The sequence below is a fragment of the Haliotis rubra genome, unplaced genomic scaffold (genome assembly GCF_003918875.1).
Source record: "Haliotis rubra isolate DU_JTF1 unplaced genomic scaffold, ASM391887v1 Scf257, whole genome shotgun sequence".
Lineage (NCBI taxonomy): Eukaryota > Metazoa > Mollusca > Gastropoda > Lepetellida > Haliotidae > Haliotis > Haliotis rubra.
Genome location: NW_025766636.1, coordinates 1,233,692 through 1,249,556, shown reverse-complemented (window position 1 = coordinate 1,249,556; position 15,865 = coordinate 1,233,692). Strand labels below are relative to the sequence as shown.

At 38.2% G+C, this 15,865-nt stretch overlaps 1 protein-coding gene across 1 annotated transcript in view; it reads left to right on the top strand.

Moving 5' to 3' along the window:
- The first annotated feature begins 5,157 nt into the window (after nt 1-5,157).
- LOC124279836 (beta-1,4-N-acetylgalactosaminyltransferase bre-4-like) overlaps nt 5,158-15,865 on the top strand; it is a 41,178-nt gene continuing 30,470 nt past the window's right edge. The window contains exons 1-2 of the mRNA XM_046715717.1: nt 5,158-5,442; nt 8,378-8,747. Coding sequence (XP_046571673.1) covers nt 8,390-8,747 — 358 coding nt within the window. The 5' untranslated portion in view covers nt 5,158-5,442; nt 8,378-8,389. The remainder of the gene's footprint in view (nt 5,443-8,377; nt 8,748-15,865) is intronic.

The following is a 15,865-nucleotide window of genomic DNA, read 5'->3' as shown; positions in this document are numbered from 1 at the left end:
GTGGTCGTGGCCAAATATATCTGAATTATACTGCTTAAATAGCTTTTAAATGTACAATTAAAGCCCTATGAAGATACTTTCATTCATTTACAACCTCCAAACCATGGTAAAACAAGCATTTTGAGCAAAAGTGAATATTCTCGCCCATGGGCCAAATTGGTTTTCGCCCACGGGCGAGATTTTTAAATAACGCTCTAAATTAGTCAAATTAAGTCCAAATGATTTCTTTGTTTTGTCGTGATACATTTACAACCTCTTAGATATTGGAAACAGCCTGTTTTATTTACCATGCCTCGCAGCTTAGACATGCTGTAGTAAGGTGAACTACTTCATACCTCATGTACATCTCTGTAACACACATACATGTATGTACATACTTATGTGTAATGGACCAATTAATGTTATTAAAAAATAGTTTCAAAGGCAGTGGCTTGATTTGTGACAAGGAGCTCCAAATAGTAAATAAGGTACGTTTGGCTTGTATTAATACATTATCAACATGCTTTGACCAAGACAGAGTTTTTGAAAAGACAACACCTAGATATTTATAGTGTGTAAGATATTGCAAATGACAATCTTTATAGTACCACTTTGCATGTTTAGAGAGTAATCCACCACTCTTGAAGACAATAGTTTTGGGGTTTTTCATATTAACAGATATATTATAATTATCACAATAATGTTCAAGATAATTCCTGCGTTTCTGAAGTCCAAATAGTGTGTCTGATAAGTACAAATGATTTATTTTTTTGTCATGATACTTATAAACATACTTGCATTCATTTACAACCTCTTAAATATTAAAAAAAAAACATGTATTTTGTGGAAAAGTAAATTTTCTCGCCCATGGGTCAAATGTTTTTCGCCCATGAGCGAGATTTTTTAATAACGCTCTAAAGTATTCGAATTAAGTCAAAATGAGTTGAATTTTGTATCATGATCCTTATAAACATACATTCATTCTTTTACAACCTCAAAAACATGAATTCTGAGCAAAACTAAAAATTCCGCCCATGGGCCGTCTCATGGGCGGGCTTATCGGCGAGCGAGTTTAAATTTTGAGTTTTCGAAAAGAGTCTTTTTTATCCTTATCATATATTCATGACAACTGCATGTTTAATTTTGTGAAATCCTTTGTCAGGAAGTTGCCACAGTGTGGAGAGTTTCTGGACTTTTGGGTGTCCAGAATCATATTGTGACGTGTTAATAGCAACAGTGAACTGCAGCTGGTTTTAACTGTCAAGTTCATATGTACCAACCTCCTTACAGATTTCATGCCATCTGTATCATCGACACCACAGGAGTGATAAACACCTATCTAATTTTTCAAACATCCGGGAATTGATAAATAACAACTGTACTAAACCAACTAGTAGTAAAACGCAACCTGAAAATCCTGGTATGACCAGGAGGGTAAGACGAATAGAGAATATATAGAGGCATGTTATGCCACCTTTGCTAAGACTTCCAGTGACAAACAAACACACTGCATTTTCAGCTTAAAACTGCTACAAAGAAGCAATAAGAGGAAAACATCGCAATTATGTAACAGTGAGTAAGTGAGTGAGTTTAGTTTTACGCCGCACTCAGCAATATTACAGCAATATGGCGGCGGTCTGTAAATAATCGAGTCTGGACCAGACAATGTGTAAACCAAGTCAGCAAGCCTGACCACACGATCCCGTTAGTCGCCTCTTACGACAAGCATGGGTTACTGAAGATCAATATTCTAACCCGGACCTTCACGGGTCAATTATGTAACAGATCATTTGCGTAAACTAGAATCATTATCTCAGTCTGATCCACGTCAGTTTTGGAAACATCCAGGACAATTGACCTGCCAGCACCAAATGAAACATTCAGTTACGTCAATAGTCATGCTATAGTACCGATGTTACCCGTCAAACCAGAATCAACACTGATGAAAAGCGTTTTAGTTCCCTCCTTGCTAATTCCATCTGAGATGAAGAAAAACAATCTGTAGCAAACAATTCAAAAACAAATGTCTTCGAAATTTACAGTCATGTTCCACTCATCTCTTCAAGATAAGCCAAATACATTAAATTCAAGGAACAAACTTAGAACATACAGAAATTTAAACCAGAAATTAAACTTGAACCATAAGAACACTGAGTGAGTGAGTGAGCACAGACAACAGATTGAACTGGGTGGAAGAACAAGACCACCTATACGTTTGGAGGACTGTCTGTGATCAATAATCAGTCCTTGAAAATGACTTATGGTAAATATTCAGATGTAAGACACTCCCTATTTAATTCCCTTTCCTCTCCACTAATTACTTTTAAAACCTTAACACCAGAGAAAAATGTGAAATTTAGCCTCATGTTTATAAATAATAAATCAGATATCATAGAAATAATCTACTATCGTATATATACAACTTGAAACAAATCTAGAAGATCTCTAGATTGTCCTAGACCACAATACACATCTGTATTAGTATGTGTATTATACTCTGACTTATTGTATATATCGTGTATGTAGTTCATAGAATAATGTCACTATTTCTATACTAGGTGTCATTAATAAAGGGTCAAATGATGTATACCACATGTACCAGGAAACGTTTCTCAGAAATAATAGAACTAAGAGTGTCATCATAATGTTGAATGTGTTGACAAACGTGACACATCGTGACATACAGACAAAAAGTTCATACAGCACTAGCAAACATCAGTTGTATAAACCAACCCCCAAAATGCAAATGACAAACATGCGGAATCGCATTCCATTCCTCTACTAGAGCTCTGCGGAGTCCTGGGAGATCATGTACACACGTCGACCGAGTTCATCGCAGGTGTGGCGAGCATGCTGGCCACTTCATCCGCTCTACACCCTGGTGCCTAAGGAATTCCGTGACAATCCTGGCCCGATGAGGCCAAGCGTTGTTGTCGTCTTGCAGTAAATAGGGTCGACCATAAAAGCCATGCATATTTTGCATGAATGGTACTGCTATAGGAGCCAGAGTCTCGTCCCGATAGCACTGTCCGGTAAGATTACCGTCGACCACGTGCAGTAGAGTACGTCCAGTATTAGTTATCCCTGCAAAAACGATGACCGATCCCCCGCCAAATCGGATATGCATGGCCACAGTCATCCGTGATTCGCTCTCCACTGCGATGATAAAGCCTAGGAATACCATCATGGAACGACAAATTGAATCTGTTTTCATCTGTGAAGAGCACACGTGACCACCGACGTTGATTCCAGCGTTGACCAGATTCCAAAAGGTCTTTAGCCTGACCCCTTTCAGCAAGTGTCAAAAACGTCTCATTTTAAACTGCGATTTAAAACAGGTACCTGAACAGTGAACGACAGTGAAAAAGCATCAATGCACGTGTATTGTCCTCCACTTTCCATGGATAGAGCCACTTGCACGTGCAAATCAAGGACGTTAAGTAGCGGATGGATTTCAACATTGACAATTTGAATAAAAAATGTGCCATTTGTAACAGAATTTATCGAACGTTAAAGAACGCATTAATGACATTTCAGTGGCCTGGTGTGTTTTCCATACTGTTAAGAAAGTTTGTAAAACATTTAGTAGTAAATATTTCAGACAAAATCGAAGATTTAGCTTGACCCTTCCTCAATGACGCCGAGCATACATGGAACGTTTGCGAAGTAAATATCTTCTCTTGTCTCTTACAGATGTCGTGTCATTAGGCTTTGAGGTGTTGGCGGGGCAGTGAGTGTGGCTATTTTCAGACTCAAAGTGTGCGTAGCTAGGCTTAGGAAGGACCCTGAGAAGACTTGCAAAAGCCCTTCAGGTAATTAATTCAAATGATAGTTTCTAAAATATATATGACAAAATAAACACATTGTCCCTCTAACAGACTGGCATTCTTGTACTGTCCGCTTATCTGGACTTGCCTTTTTAAAGGATAGATTGATTATACATTCTATTCTTAGCATTCAGTACAGCCTTGGAGCAAGTCTAGGCCCTGGGCGTCGCGGAAGGGTATAAGAAATTTGGAGTGAGTGAGTGAGTTTAGTTTTACGCCGCATTCATCAATATTCTAGCTATATGGCGACGGTGTGTAAATAATCGAATCTGGACCAGACAATCAAGTGATCAACAGCATGAGCATCGATCTGCGCAATATGGGAACCGATGACATCTGTCAACCAAGTCAGCGAGCCTGACCACCCGATCCCGTTAGTCGTCTCTTACGACAAGCATGGGTTACTGAAGGTACATTCTAACCCGGACCTTCAAGGGTATGAGAAATTTGGAATGAGGGTGGGGTGGTTAGAGGCGGAAAGGGAGGAGGTGAATTTCAGTTGTTTCCGTAGATAATGTGCTTGTGTTGGGATAAAGCATTCGGTTTACATTTTTGCTATCGTTCTTATAAAAAATGTGCGAATGTTTGTTTCTTGCATATCAGTGCAGTATAAATGTCGCTTGGTTATATAGTGTGGAAAATATCGACCCAAACATAAAATTTCAACTTTCTCTATAGGCTACCTGTTTGTAAAAGAACAAATAATAAGTCACATGTAAACATGCATCTTATTCAGAATAGCCAACAATGGAACAACGTTGAAGTAATAACGCACCAGAAAAATTCAAAAACAAACACATATATATATATTGGATGCTGGCCAAATAATGTAACGTGAGAATAGATACAATACGTGTGAATAAGCATAATAATATGATTAAACATCGATTTCTATACTTTCGGAAGAGCCTGTGCAAGTCTAGGTCCCTCAACCTTATGTTCTGTCAGATAAAGGACAGTCTCGCCGCAAGACGGCTGTTTCTGAAGGGGATATGAACTGTGGGTACTGGGCTGGGCTGATCCCACTTTCATTGTAGGGATGTGGAAACACCACCTATGTGCACTGAACCATTAATTAATGTGTCTCACAACTGGGAGTTCTCACAAGCTTTATATATGTCATTAAAATGCCACTTAGAGAAGACTTTGCCGGTATATGATTATGTCTTTTTCTATACAGTAGACAACGAATAGAATTTTACACGCAATTTATTTAAACCCTGTCAATTTAAAGACAGTCCATTAATAGCACGACACGCGGTTCTCCATGTGTATCGCGACATTATTTAAAGCGACCTGTTACGGCCACGCCCACATTTAATGACAAGAGTTATCTGCCCGTTCACTGCTTCCGGTAAAACGACATCATACTGATAGGTGTGGTTGTGTTCATTTTCGTCGACTAAATCAATATTTCGCTTTTGATATTTTTAATCGGTAACTGTCATTCCCATCTGTGATGTTAAAAGTATTCAATGTCGTGATAGAAACATTGCAGATATGTGAATACTCTCACAATATCTAGCGACAGTAACTGAAAATGCCACCTCGGCACACTGCGAACAGGTGATCATCATCGTTGGTTTAGAAGACGACAGCTTTAGTGCGAACGCTTAGTACGTGACGGACATAACAGGTAGTATATCTATACTTATGTCGAAACTGTGATTGTGTATTTTCACATTAATGTTAATGACAGACAACGTTAACACGTTTATCAATATCACCAATATTCACCAGAATGTATCCTGTTAGTTGTTCGTTTGCATGTTTCTACAAATTCTAGTGTTTTTTTCATAATGCTATTACCCCACAGCTAGTATTCAGTTCCATTTATTCAATTTTAATTCATGTCCAGATTTTTTATTTGTCCATAGTACATTGTGCTTTGTAGTGCAGAGGGAAGTAATGTTGTACCTAAAGTGATATCGAGACTATGTAATACATGTGAGATGTATGTCTGTTGATCATGAATCTGAGAGTGGTAAGAGTTCCTCCCGCTCCCCCATCACAAATAATATTTATGAATTAATATATGATAACTTATTAACAAAACCTATCACAACAATTACTAGAGAACTCACAAAAACAACTAAATGCCCAAAAATTAATTACAATATATAGGGTCGAAACCACATTGTTTTACCTCTGTTAATCTGCAGAAGAAAGAAGTGGGAGAATGGGAGGAAAAGTTTTGAAAGTTTTGAGAGGATGTGTAACACCATTCATTTTCACCAGGACATAAACAGTGAATTTTTGTGAACATTTAATTATAGCATGAAAAATGTATTTCATGATGTGATCCTCTACATAACCATAAATGCCTTTGGTAACATGTGTAGTGAACATTCACACTACAAATCACAGTCCACAGACATTTATGTTCCATAATAGCTTTGAATAAAGATCTTATTTTTCATATGACAGAGTAGGACAATCAAAGTTTTGAACAGGTTGGAGTATATTTCTTTGTTCTAAACAAAAGCTTGAGTATACTGGCTAGCGAACAGTTATCGCCAATACATCAGTATCACATGTGCACATTTCCGGTCAATTACAATTCTGGTATTTTTTCCTCACGGTATTTGACAACAATAAAGGACAGCAAAAGAAAATTCTTCACGGTAAGTAACATAAGAGAAAATTAAAGATAAAGTTATGAACCCTATAAAATTTATTTAACATAGTCGGGGTGGACCTATATAATAGCAAGTTCAAGTTCACAAGTCATTAATTGTTCCATTCCCTACCGATCTACCGTAAAAAACACACTCAACTAGTCACACAATCAATTATTCGAGGTTATTTTATGATATAAATATATATTATTTCACAAATGTCATGAGAAATTCTAAATGGCGATAACTATTACAATTTACAGTTAGTTGTGAGAAAACGTCTATTTGTACTGCCATGATTCCCTTCCGCCGCGTTATATAAAAACATGATAGCGGCAGTGAACGGGCTGGACACATCGGTGAATAGCTAATTACGTATCTTAATTAATTCTGTTTCTTTAATTTAACGAACAGCGGAGTAATTTTGTAAATACCGCTAAAATATGGCAATAATTGTTCGGTAGCCAGTAGAGATTGATTAACGTGACAAACCACTGTTGTAAGTGTTCTTACAATACTTGGATATTGAGTATTGGTTTTCTTGACAATAGACATGATAGATCTTGATTGATTCTATGTCCATGTTCAGTGGAGCCTGCACAGACATTACAGCTGTTCCCCATGTGTATGGTCCTCAATAGCCTGAGTTGGTGCAGCTGATTTTAATACTTGGATTGTACCATCAGGCACATTCTACCGGATAAAGTTCCTTTTCCTGTTTTGAGACACTATTGGTTGTTGTTGTTGTTGAATTGTGGAATGCATCTTTAGAAACATATGTGAACATTGCACATTGTGAATATCCCAGGCTTACTTTGATACTTTCTGTGAAGTGCTCAGATGCGTTGAGAGTGAAATGTAAAAAATATAGTATTTGCTTCACACTCTCCATATAAATAAATCGTCTTTCATCCTACATTGTGGAAGCATTACAGAATGTTCTGCAACTTTTGCAGTGTGTATGTAGTGGTTATAGAAAGTCATATAATCAAACCAAAGACCTATTCAACAAATATGTGTTTCCAAATTTAATCTGATTCCACTGTCCATATTCTCACTAATAAAAAAATTACCTGACCAAATATACCCAGTTCAGCACCTTTGAGGTCATCAATTTATGATGAATATGTTCATTTCTTTCACATCTATTTCTGAAGTCCAAAGACCTATTAAGCAAATATTTCTTCCAACATTTTTTTGGTTTCCTTATCCATCCACACTCATCGTCATGACCATATCATCCCAGTACTACAGTCTCTACACTGGCTCCCCATCTCTGCAAGAATTACCTTCAAAATCCTCATTCTGACGCATGACTGCCTCTGCAACGATAACTTTCCCAACTATCTCAAACATCTCGTCTCCGTGTATGTACCTCAGCAAAGTCTCCGATCCTAACCCTGACTCTCTCCTCACACAACACATATCTCCAAACCAACTGTCTGACCGAGCCTTCTCCTTTGCCAGCCCTCACCTGTGGAACTCTCTTCCAAAGGAAATCAGGAACACTTCATCGAAAGAAACTTTTAAATCTCTGCTAAAGACCCATCTATTCATTGCTGCCTTTCTGTAGAAGTTATATGAACTATTCCCTTCCCCAATATTGTCACAGCGCCACTGAGCATCTCTATGGTGGATATAAGGTGCTTTATAAATACATTATTATTATTCTTACCAATAAATACTCTACCTGACAAAATATACCCAGCAGCTTTCAGGACATTGATATGCTATTTTTATTGGGATTGCTACTTAACCTTGGGGCGGTGGGGTAGCCTAATGGTTAAAGCATCCGCTCATCCTGCTGAAAACCCGGGTTCGATTCCCCACATGGATACAATGTGTGAAGCCCATTTCTTGTGTACCCCGCTCTGATATTGCTGGAATATTGTGAAAAGCAGTGCAAAACCATACTCACCCACTCACTCGCTCACTTTTGACCTTCCTCAACAGCCTCGCACCAAGATGTATCCCTGTGACAACTGTTCCAGTGTGAGGATCTTAAAGGTGTTCCTGGTGATCTGCTTGACTCTGGTGTTACTTCAGTACCTCATCAATCTTGCCACCTACAACTATGTGACAAAGTTCCTCAAAGATGACAGCTATAGCAGTCATAACCGATCAGCTATTGGACTATTTTTCCCAGAAGTGACTGACTTTTTCAAGAACCTGCACTCATTACAGTCAAAGAATGTGGCAAGGAATGTATCAGTGAACTGGACATTGCCAACTGTACCTACCACCATGACTGTCATGACGACCAACTTATCTTCTGGAACAGGCGATATTGGGAATCTCTGTCCTCTGGTTCCTCCAAAACTCGGTAAGTAGATGTGCTGTATTGGTCTATGTTATCAGTGTTAGTTAACCCCTGTGTAAATAGTCTTGGAAAACTGCCAGTAGTCTGAAAAAGAAAGTTTTTTGCTTACTATGGTAAGATATGTTATATTTGGGATTACACTTTCTCAGTAAAGTACGGATTCTAGTACTTTTGTTGATTTGAGTCCCATCCAGGATTCAAACCCACACCCTCATATTCAGGCACCTAATCACCAGCACACAAAGTCTACCGCATAACCCGCTCAGCCTCCGCGTAAAATGGAAGTCGAACAACTGGTAGTCTAGACTGCAGACTTTGTGTACTGATTAGGTGCCTGACTCTGAGGGTGTGGGTTCAAATCCCGGATGGGACTCAGCTCAACAAAAGTACTAGAATCCGTACTTTACTGAGAAAGTGTAATCCCAAATATAATGTATGTTACATTTGACCACTTTCTAAATGTCATTGTGTATTCATACTATAGTAAGTGTAAGGTTGTCGATGTTTTCTGTCAATGCCCCCATGTTTCTTGGTAAATTTTAACAGAGTCAATAATTATATTGTTTTTGAGTTTCATTGTATTGGGTTCACATATATTCTACAGTCTGATGGCCGGTTGTCATGGTTATGGAACACTGGCAGGGCTCCAGATAAGGGCCGTATCAGCTTAGTTACGGCTAAAAGATATGCACAATACGGAAGGAAATAATTTGTTAAACATAGCAGATATGCACCACAGTAATGGTGTACAGTCTTAGAATCATTTACAGACGTATTTATCTGAAAAAGTATTGTTGTATTGTTTATTGACCTGTTTACACAAGAGTAGCAATGTTGTGGTGCATATATGAAATGAAACACAAGATTACTGATATGATACTCCATTAAATTCCATTCTGTACTTTAAATGTACTCTTAAGGTTTTCCAGTACACCTATATTGAAAAAATAATATGTTTCTTGTGCTTTGCACTACAGGGTATTAGTTAGGGATGTCACGATGCTTAAGTTTCATGAAACCATACGTATCACGATACCCATGTCACGATTAGATACGTATCAAGATACCTATTTTCGCAGCAGTATTGCGTAAATTTAGTTACATTTTAAACATTGATATTTCATATTTTATAATTGTCCATGAAAAGATCAACATTTTTTATTCTCAGAGATTAAATAGTTCTAATTTCCCATCTTTGAGCATGAAAAATAATCATTTATAACTCAAAAAACATGATACAATTGCAAAATGTAAACGATACATACACCTATTTAAACCGATATTTTCAAAACTAAATATTGATGCAGTTTTGAATGTAACGATAATTGTATCACCTTAGAAAAGTATCGAAGTATCGATGTCTCATGGCATCCCTAGTATTAGTGTTGACAGGAATATATCTGTTGTATGTAATGATGTTCATAAAACTGGAACAGAACAGTTCGGTTATCAGCTAAACTGTGTCAGAGTATAATAGGTTTTGATAGCATGCATTTATAATCTGTAAGCTATACAAATCCTTAACAATGACATGCTAAGACACACAAACTTTAAAAAAGGATAATTTTTATTTGTAAATATTTTAAAGTTAAAACATGGAGGTATTGATTGTCAAAGTCAAAGAATGTCGATATGAAAAGTGTGTTATTGATAATATCTTACATTAACCTTTGTGACAGCCACAAGTTTTAATTTTCTCACACAACATACAAATTTAGACTTTATTCATGGTCTCTTTTAAGTTATGTTCAGAACACTGGTTTGTTGATAGTCCATGCACAACATGTCACCACTCACAAGTGATGCTAAATTTATTAATTTCTTTCAGACTCTTTCAGGCATATTTGTACAAAGATACGTCTCCGATATCTTACCTTTCCTTCACAAGATTTTTAGTTTCTTTAAGGATTCAATCACTCTTCAAACTATAGGATGCTTTGAAGTAAAACATTCTGCTTTCATTACTTATTTAATTATGTTCTTATTCAATTATTTAAAATGAAAACATGAGAGGTGTTTTTCCCCACTTACCACTGCTTACCAAACCAAAATATTTTGCCAGAGAAGCTGCAAGCAAAGAAATAGAAAAAATTCTGGCTTTATTAGATCTAGTACTGCGCTGTTAGGTTAGTCTGTAACTCAGTATGATTTTCTATTTTATACCATATTGGGATTTTGAACAAGTTCTTATTAACTTAAATTCAGAGGTATTTCGACGTTGTATTTTAGCGCTGCAGTGCAGTACAATGAAGCTGAATTCTGTAAAGCCATGACTAAACTGTAAAATTTTCAATTGCAGTTTTTACTGACATTTCCCTTAATGTGCAGACTGGTGCTAGAGAAGTCAGTAGATTAACTCCTCTATCAACTGGCGACATGTATCAAGATCAGTGTGGAATGATGCTGAAAGATTGGCAAGATTACTATGATAAAAGCTTAGTGTTTGATCTCTATGAATTCAGTGTTATAATATCAGCTGTTACATGTTACTGATATTTTAAACGAGGTTAAAAATGAGGCCTTTCCTGATATTTGAATTCAATAACGACTTCTATACTACAATGATCTTCCATCACACAGTCTATAATGCAATAACCTGTTTTTCAGTGTTTCAGCTATAAATGCTTGTATAAATCTCTGGAATAGATAACATCAGAAGATACCTCATCATTTTTTTGCTGTTTTATTTGTTGTAGACCTGTGGTCTGGGTTAGAATGTGTCTTCAGTAACCCATGCTTGTAAGGGCGACTAACGGGATCAGGTGTTCTGACTTGGTTGACGTATGTCATCGGTTCCCAATTGCGCAGATCGATGCTCATGCTGTTGATCACTGGATTGTCACGATTATTTACAGACCGCCGTCATATAGCTGTAATATTGCTGAGTGCACCATAAAGCTAAACTCACTCACTGTTTGTTGTAAAACAGTGTTGCGATTGTTGCGTTGTTTCTGCTAAGGTTGAGGCCAGTGGTGAGCCAGGTAGTATATCTGTATAGGGAGTCAGGACTAATCCTGAAGCTTCTAGAGCAGACGGAATAAACCAGCTAATCCAGGATGCTACAGAAAGTTCCAGAAGAGATTAATACTGTTGAGTCTATCATGTGCCTTTCTCAACATTAGATCACGATTTGCAGTATGTGAAGTTCACTGTTAGTGTGGATTGTACAAAGCACTGCGGTCATTGCAACTGTAGCAGCAGGATCTATGGCGTGTTGTATGTCCATTGTTTGTCCAAGGATATCGGTTTGTTCAACTGGACAGGTTGTCTTATATCACAGGTCAGACTTTGAGGGCACTGGTATCAGGTTGGCGTGTTGTTTAACGCTGTTCTCAGCAATATTCCAGCTATATGGCGGCAGTATGTAAATAGTCGAGTCTGGACCAGACAATCTAGTGATCAACAGCATGAGCATCGATTTACGCAATTGGGATGTGATGATACGTGTCAACCAAGTCAGCTACCCCGACCACTCGGTCCCGTTAGTCACCTCTTTCGACAAGCATGGGTTACTAAAGATCAATTCTAACCCGAATCTTCATGGGTCATTGGTATCAGGACATTTAACCTTTAGTATCAACTCCTGATAGGACATTATTCTATGTCATTGCCAAATCAAGTAAATATTTCAGGTGATTATGGAACACACTTAAGAAAATAATCCTAGAATGTCCTAGAAAATAATCAAAACTGACCTGATCTGATCAGAAACCAAGTAATGTTCTGGGATAACATGGTTTCGTGTTGAGATAAGTTGGGACTTTATCTAGAGTTTCAGGTCAGTTCAAGCCATGAATTTGACAAAATTAAATTTCTTGCCTTTTGTTTTATGTGACAAGTACTGTTGGCCAGACTTGGTGGGTTTATTGTATGCAATAACACCAGATACATATGGACATTGCTCCTGATCCCATGCACCTGTTGGTGTGTCACAGATTTGTTTGCTCTTGCATACACTGCTGCGATAGGGCTGGTATGTTGTTGCTGGTGGCAGTAATCAACATTTTAATAAATATTTAAACATGACTGACAGCTTGTTTCTTATCAGCCGTAACATTTTGAGAAAAAACACCCTCAGTATGACTTTGTAATTGGTACTGCTGACGAATTGACTAAATTTTCAGCCTTAGAGTCACGAGAACCAGTTGTATACTCAAGGTCATGACCTGATATTTGGAGCGTGGTATGACAAACCAACATGTGGTATGACAAACCAACATGTACAGGTCATGACCTGATATTGGAGCGTGGTATGAGAAACCAACAAGTACAGGTCATGACCTGATATTTGGAGCGAAACCAACATATACAGGTCATGACCTGATATTTGGAGCAAGAAACCAACATATACAGCTCGTGACCTGATATTTGGAGCGAGAAACCAACATGTACAGGTCATGACCTGATATTTGGAGCGTGGTATGAGAAACCCAACATGTACAGGTCTTGATCTGATATTTGGAGCGGGAAACCAACATATACGGCTCTTGACCTGATATTTGGAGCGAGAAACCAACATATACAGGTCATGACCTGATATTTGGAGCGTTGTATGAGAAACCAACATGTACATGTCTTGACCTGATATTTGGAGCGAGAAACCAACATATACAGGTCATGACCTGATATTTGGAGCGAGAAACCAACATATACGGCTCTTGACCTGATATTTGGAGCGAGAAACCAACATATACAGGTCATGGCCTGATATTTGGAGCGAGGAACCAACATATACGGCTCTTGACCTGATATTTGGAGCGAGAAACCAACATATACAGGTCATGACCTGATATTTGGAGCGGGAAACCAACATATACGGCTCTTGACCTGATATTTGGAGCGAGGAACCAACATATACAGGTCATGACCTGATATTTGGAGCGAGGAACCAACATGACCTGATATTTGGAGCGTGGTATGAGAAACCAACATGTACATGTCTTGACCTGATATTTGGAGCGAGAAACCAACATATACAGGTCATGACCTGATATTTGGAGCGAGGAACCAACATATACAGGTCATGACCTGATATTTGGAGTGAGGAACCAACATGACCTGATATTTGGAGCGAGGAACCAACATATACAGGTCATGACCTGATATTTGGAGCGAGGAACCAACATATACAGGTCATGACCTGATATTTGGAGCATGGTATGAGAAACCAACAGGTACAGGTCATGACCTGATATTTGGAGCATGGTATGAGAAACCAACATGTACAGGTCATGACCTGATATTTGGAGCGTGGTATGAGAAACCAACATGTACAGGTCATGACCTGATATTTGGAGCGTGGTATGAGAAACCAACATGTACAGGTCATGGAAACAACATGCTGCCATTATGTGATTACACAGTCCTGGAACACCTGTATATTCAATAAATTGATCCAATCTCACTTGGTAACCATGGCAATCGTGCAGTGGAACGTAAACAGTCACTGCTGTTGTATTACAATATGTTATTGCAATTAAGAATGTCTGATGAGTTGTATTAAAAGCATTAAACAAAGTATGTTTGAAATTTAGATGATTTAATCATGCTGTCCAGTTGTTAGAGGAAGGTATGTAAATTCTGTTGTGCTGGCACACTTTTGTACAGCCACAGTGACCGCCTGCTCTGCTGTGGGGATAGAACATCTGCAGGGATCTGATGGTTCACTCTCCGCCCAGGGCATACCCAGTGTTAGAAGATGAGCACTCGTTACAGACTGCACGGTGTTGGACGTTAAGGGGCTTGTCAGCTCAGAGTCAGTGTATCTGAATGGGATTACCCGTGAAGATCCGGGTTAGAATTGGTCTTCAGTGACCCATGCATGTCATAAGAGGTGACTAAAGGGGTCAGGTGGTCAGGCTCCCTGACTTGGTTGGCACATGTCATCGTGTCCAAATTGCGTAGATCGATGCTCATGATGTTGATCATTGGACTGTTTGGTTCATACTCAGTTATTGCTGCAAATAGCTGAATATTGCTTAGTGGTGCGTTAAACAACAAACAAGCAAACAAAATCTGAATGGGGCATCCATGTTAAACTGAGACATTGTATCTCAGTTGGCAAGCATTATGGAACTGGCCATGTCTCAGACTTGACCTCTGTCAGACAGAGGGTGTGTAATTGTGGGCTTTTGTTCACTTCCTTTATGCTGCTCTAAGTAATAGCGCGATTTTATGTCACTCCATTAATATGGCCATGGAAAACAAGGTTTACCTGTCTCTATGAGTTGAAAACTTAAATGAAATTTATAACGCCTGAGAATTTTATCCTGTTGGCGTGATTTATCAGCACATGAAGTCTATTTGCCACAGCTGGGCTTAAATGAGGTATGTCTGACAAGTCACAGCAATTTGATATGATCCATAATATTTTCTAAATGACTCACATAACTGAGTGCTGGTTGGCCATGGGCTTACATCTAGGACAGGCTGGAATGAACACTGCATGCTGTTTAATATTTAAGAACCATTTTGTATTCATTTGACAACACCATTTGCATAGCTTGAATATCAAGACTGTAATGCTTCATTTTGATTTTGGTGTTGAAGCTAAAAATGATACAGATACACAATGGCCTTTTTATCTTAATTGTACAGAGAAAAACTAAGGGCAGGGAGAAGTACTTTCTGAGAGTGATTTAGACGTTCTTAATCTGTGCAGTTTTACTGAGCTGTGGTTTTTACTGTGATACTGTAGTCACCATCTGACACTGCTTATGGTACTGTATTTACCATATACACCTGGTGATACGATGTGATACTCCACATACACATTATAATGTGATACTGTAGTCACCATCTGACACTGCTTTATGGTACTGTATTTACCATATACACCTGGTGATACGATGTGATACTCCACATACACATGATAATGTGATACTGTAGTCACCATCTGACTCCACAATGTGATACTGTAGTCACCATCTGACACTACTGTATGTACTGATATGATATGATTCTCCACATGCACATTATAATGTGATACTGACACTATTACGTATATACACCTGGTGATACTGTATTTACCATGTACACCTGGTGATACGATGTGATACTCCACATACAGGTACACATGATAATGTGATACTGTAGTCACCATCTGACACTGCTTTATGATA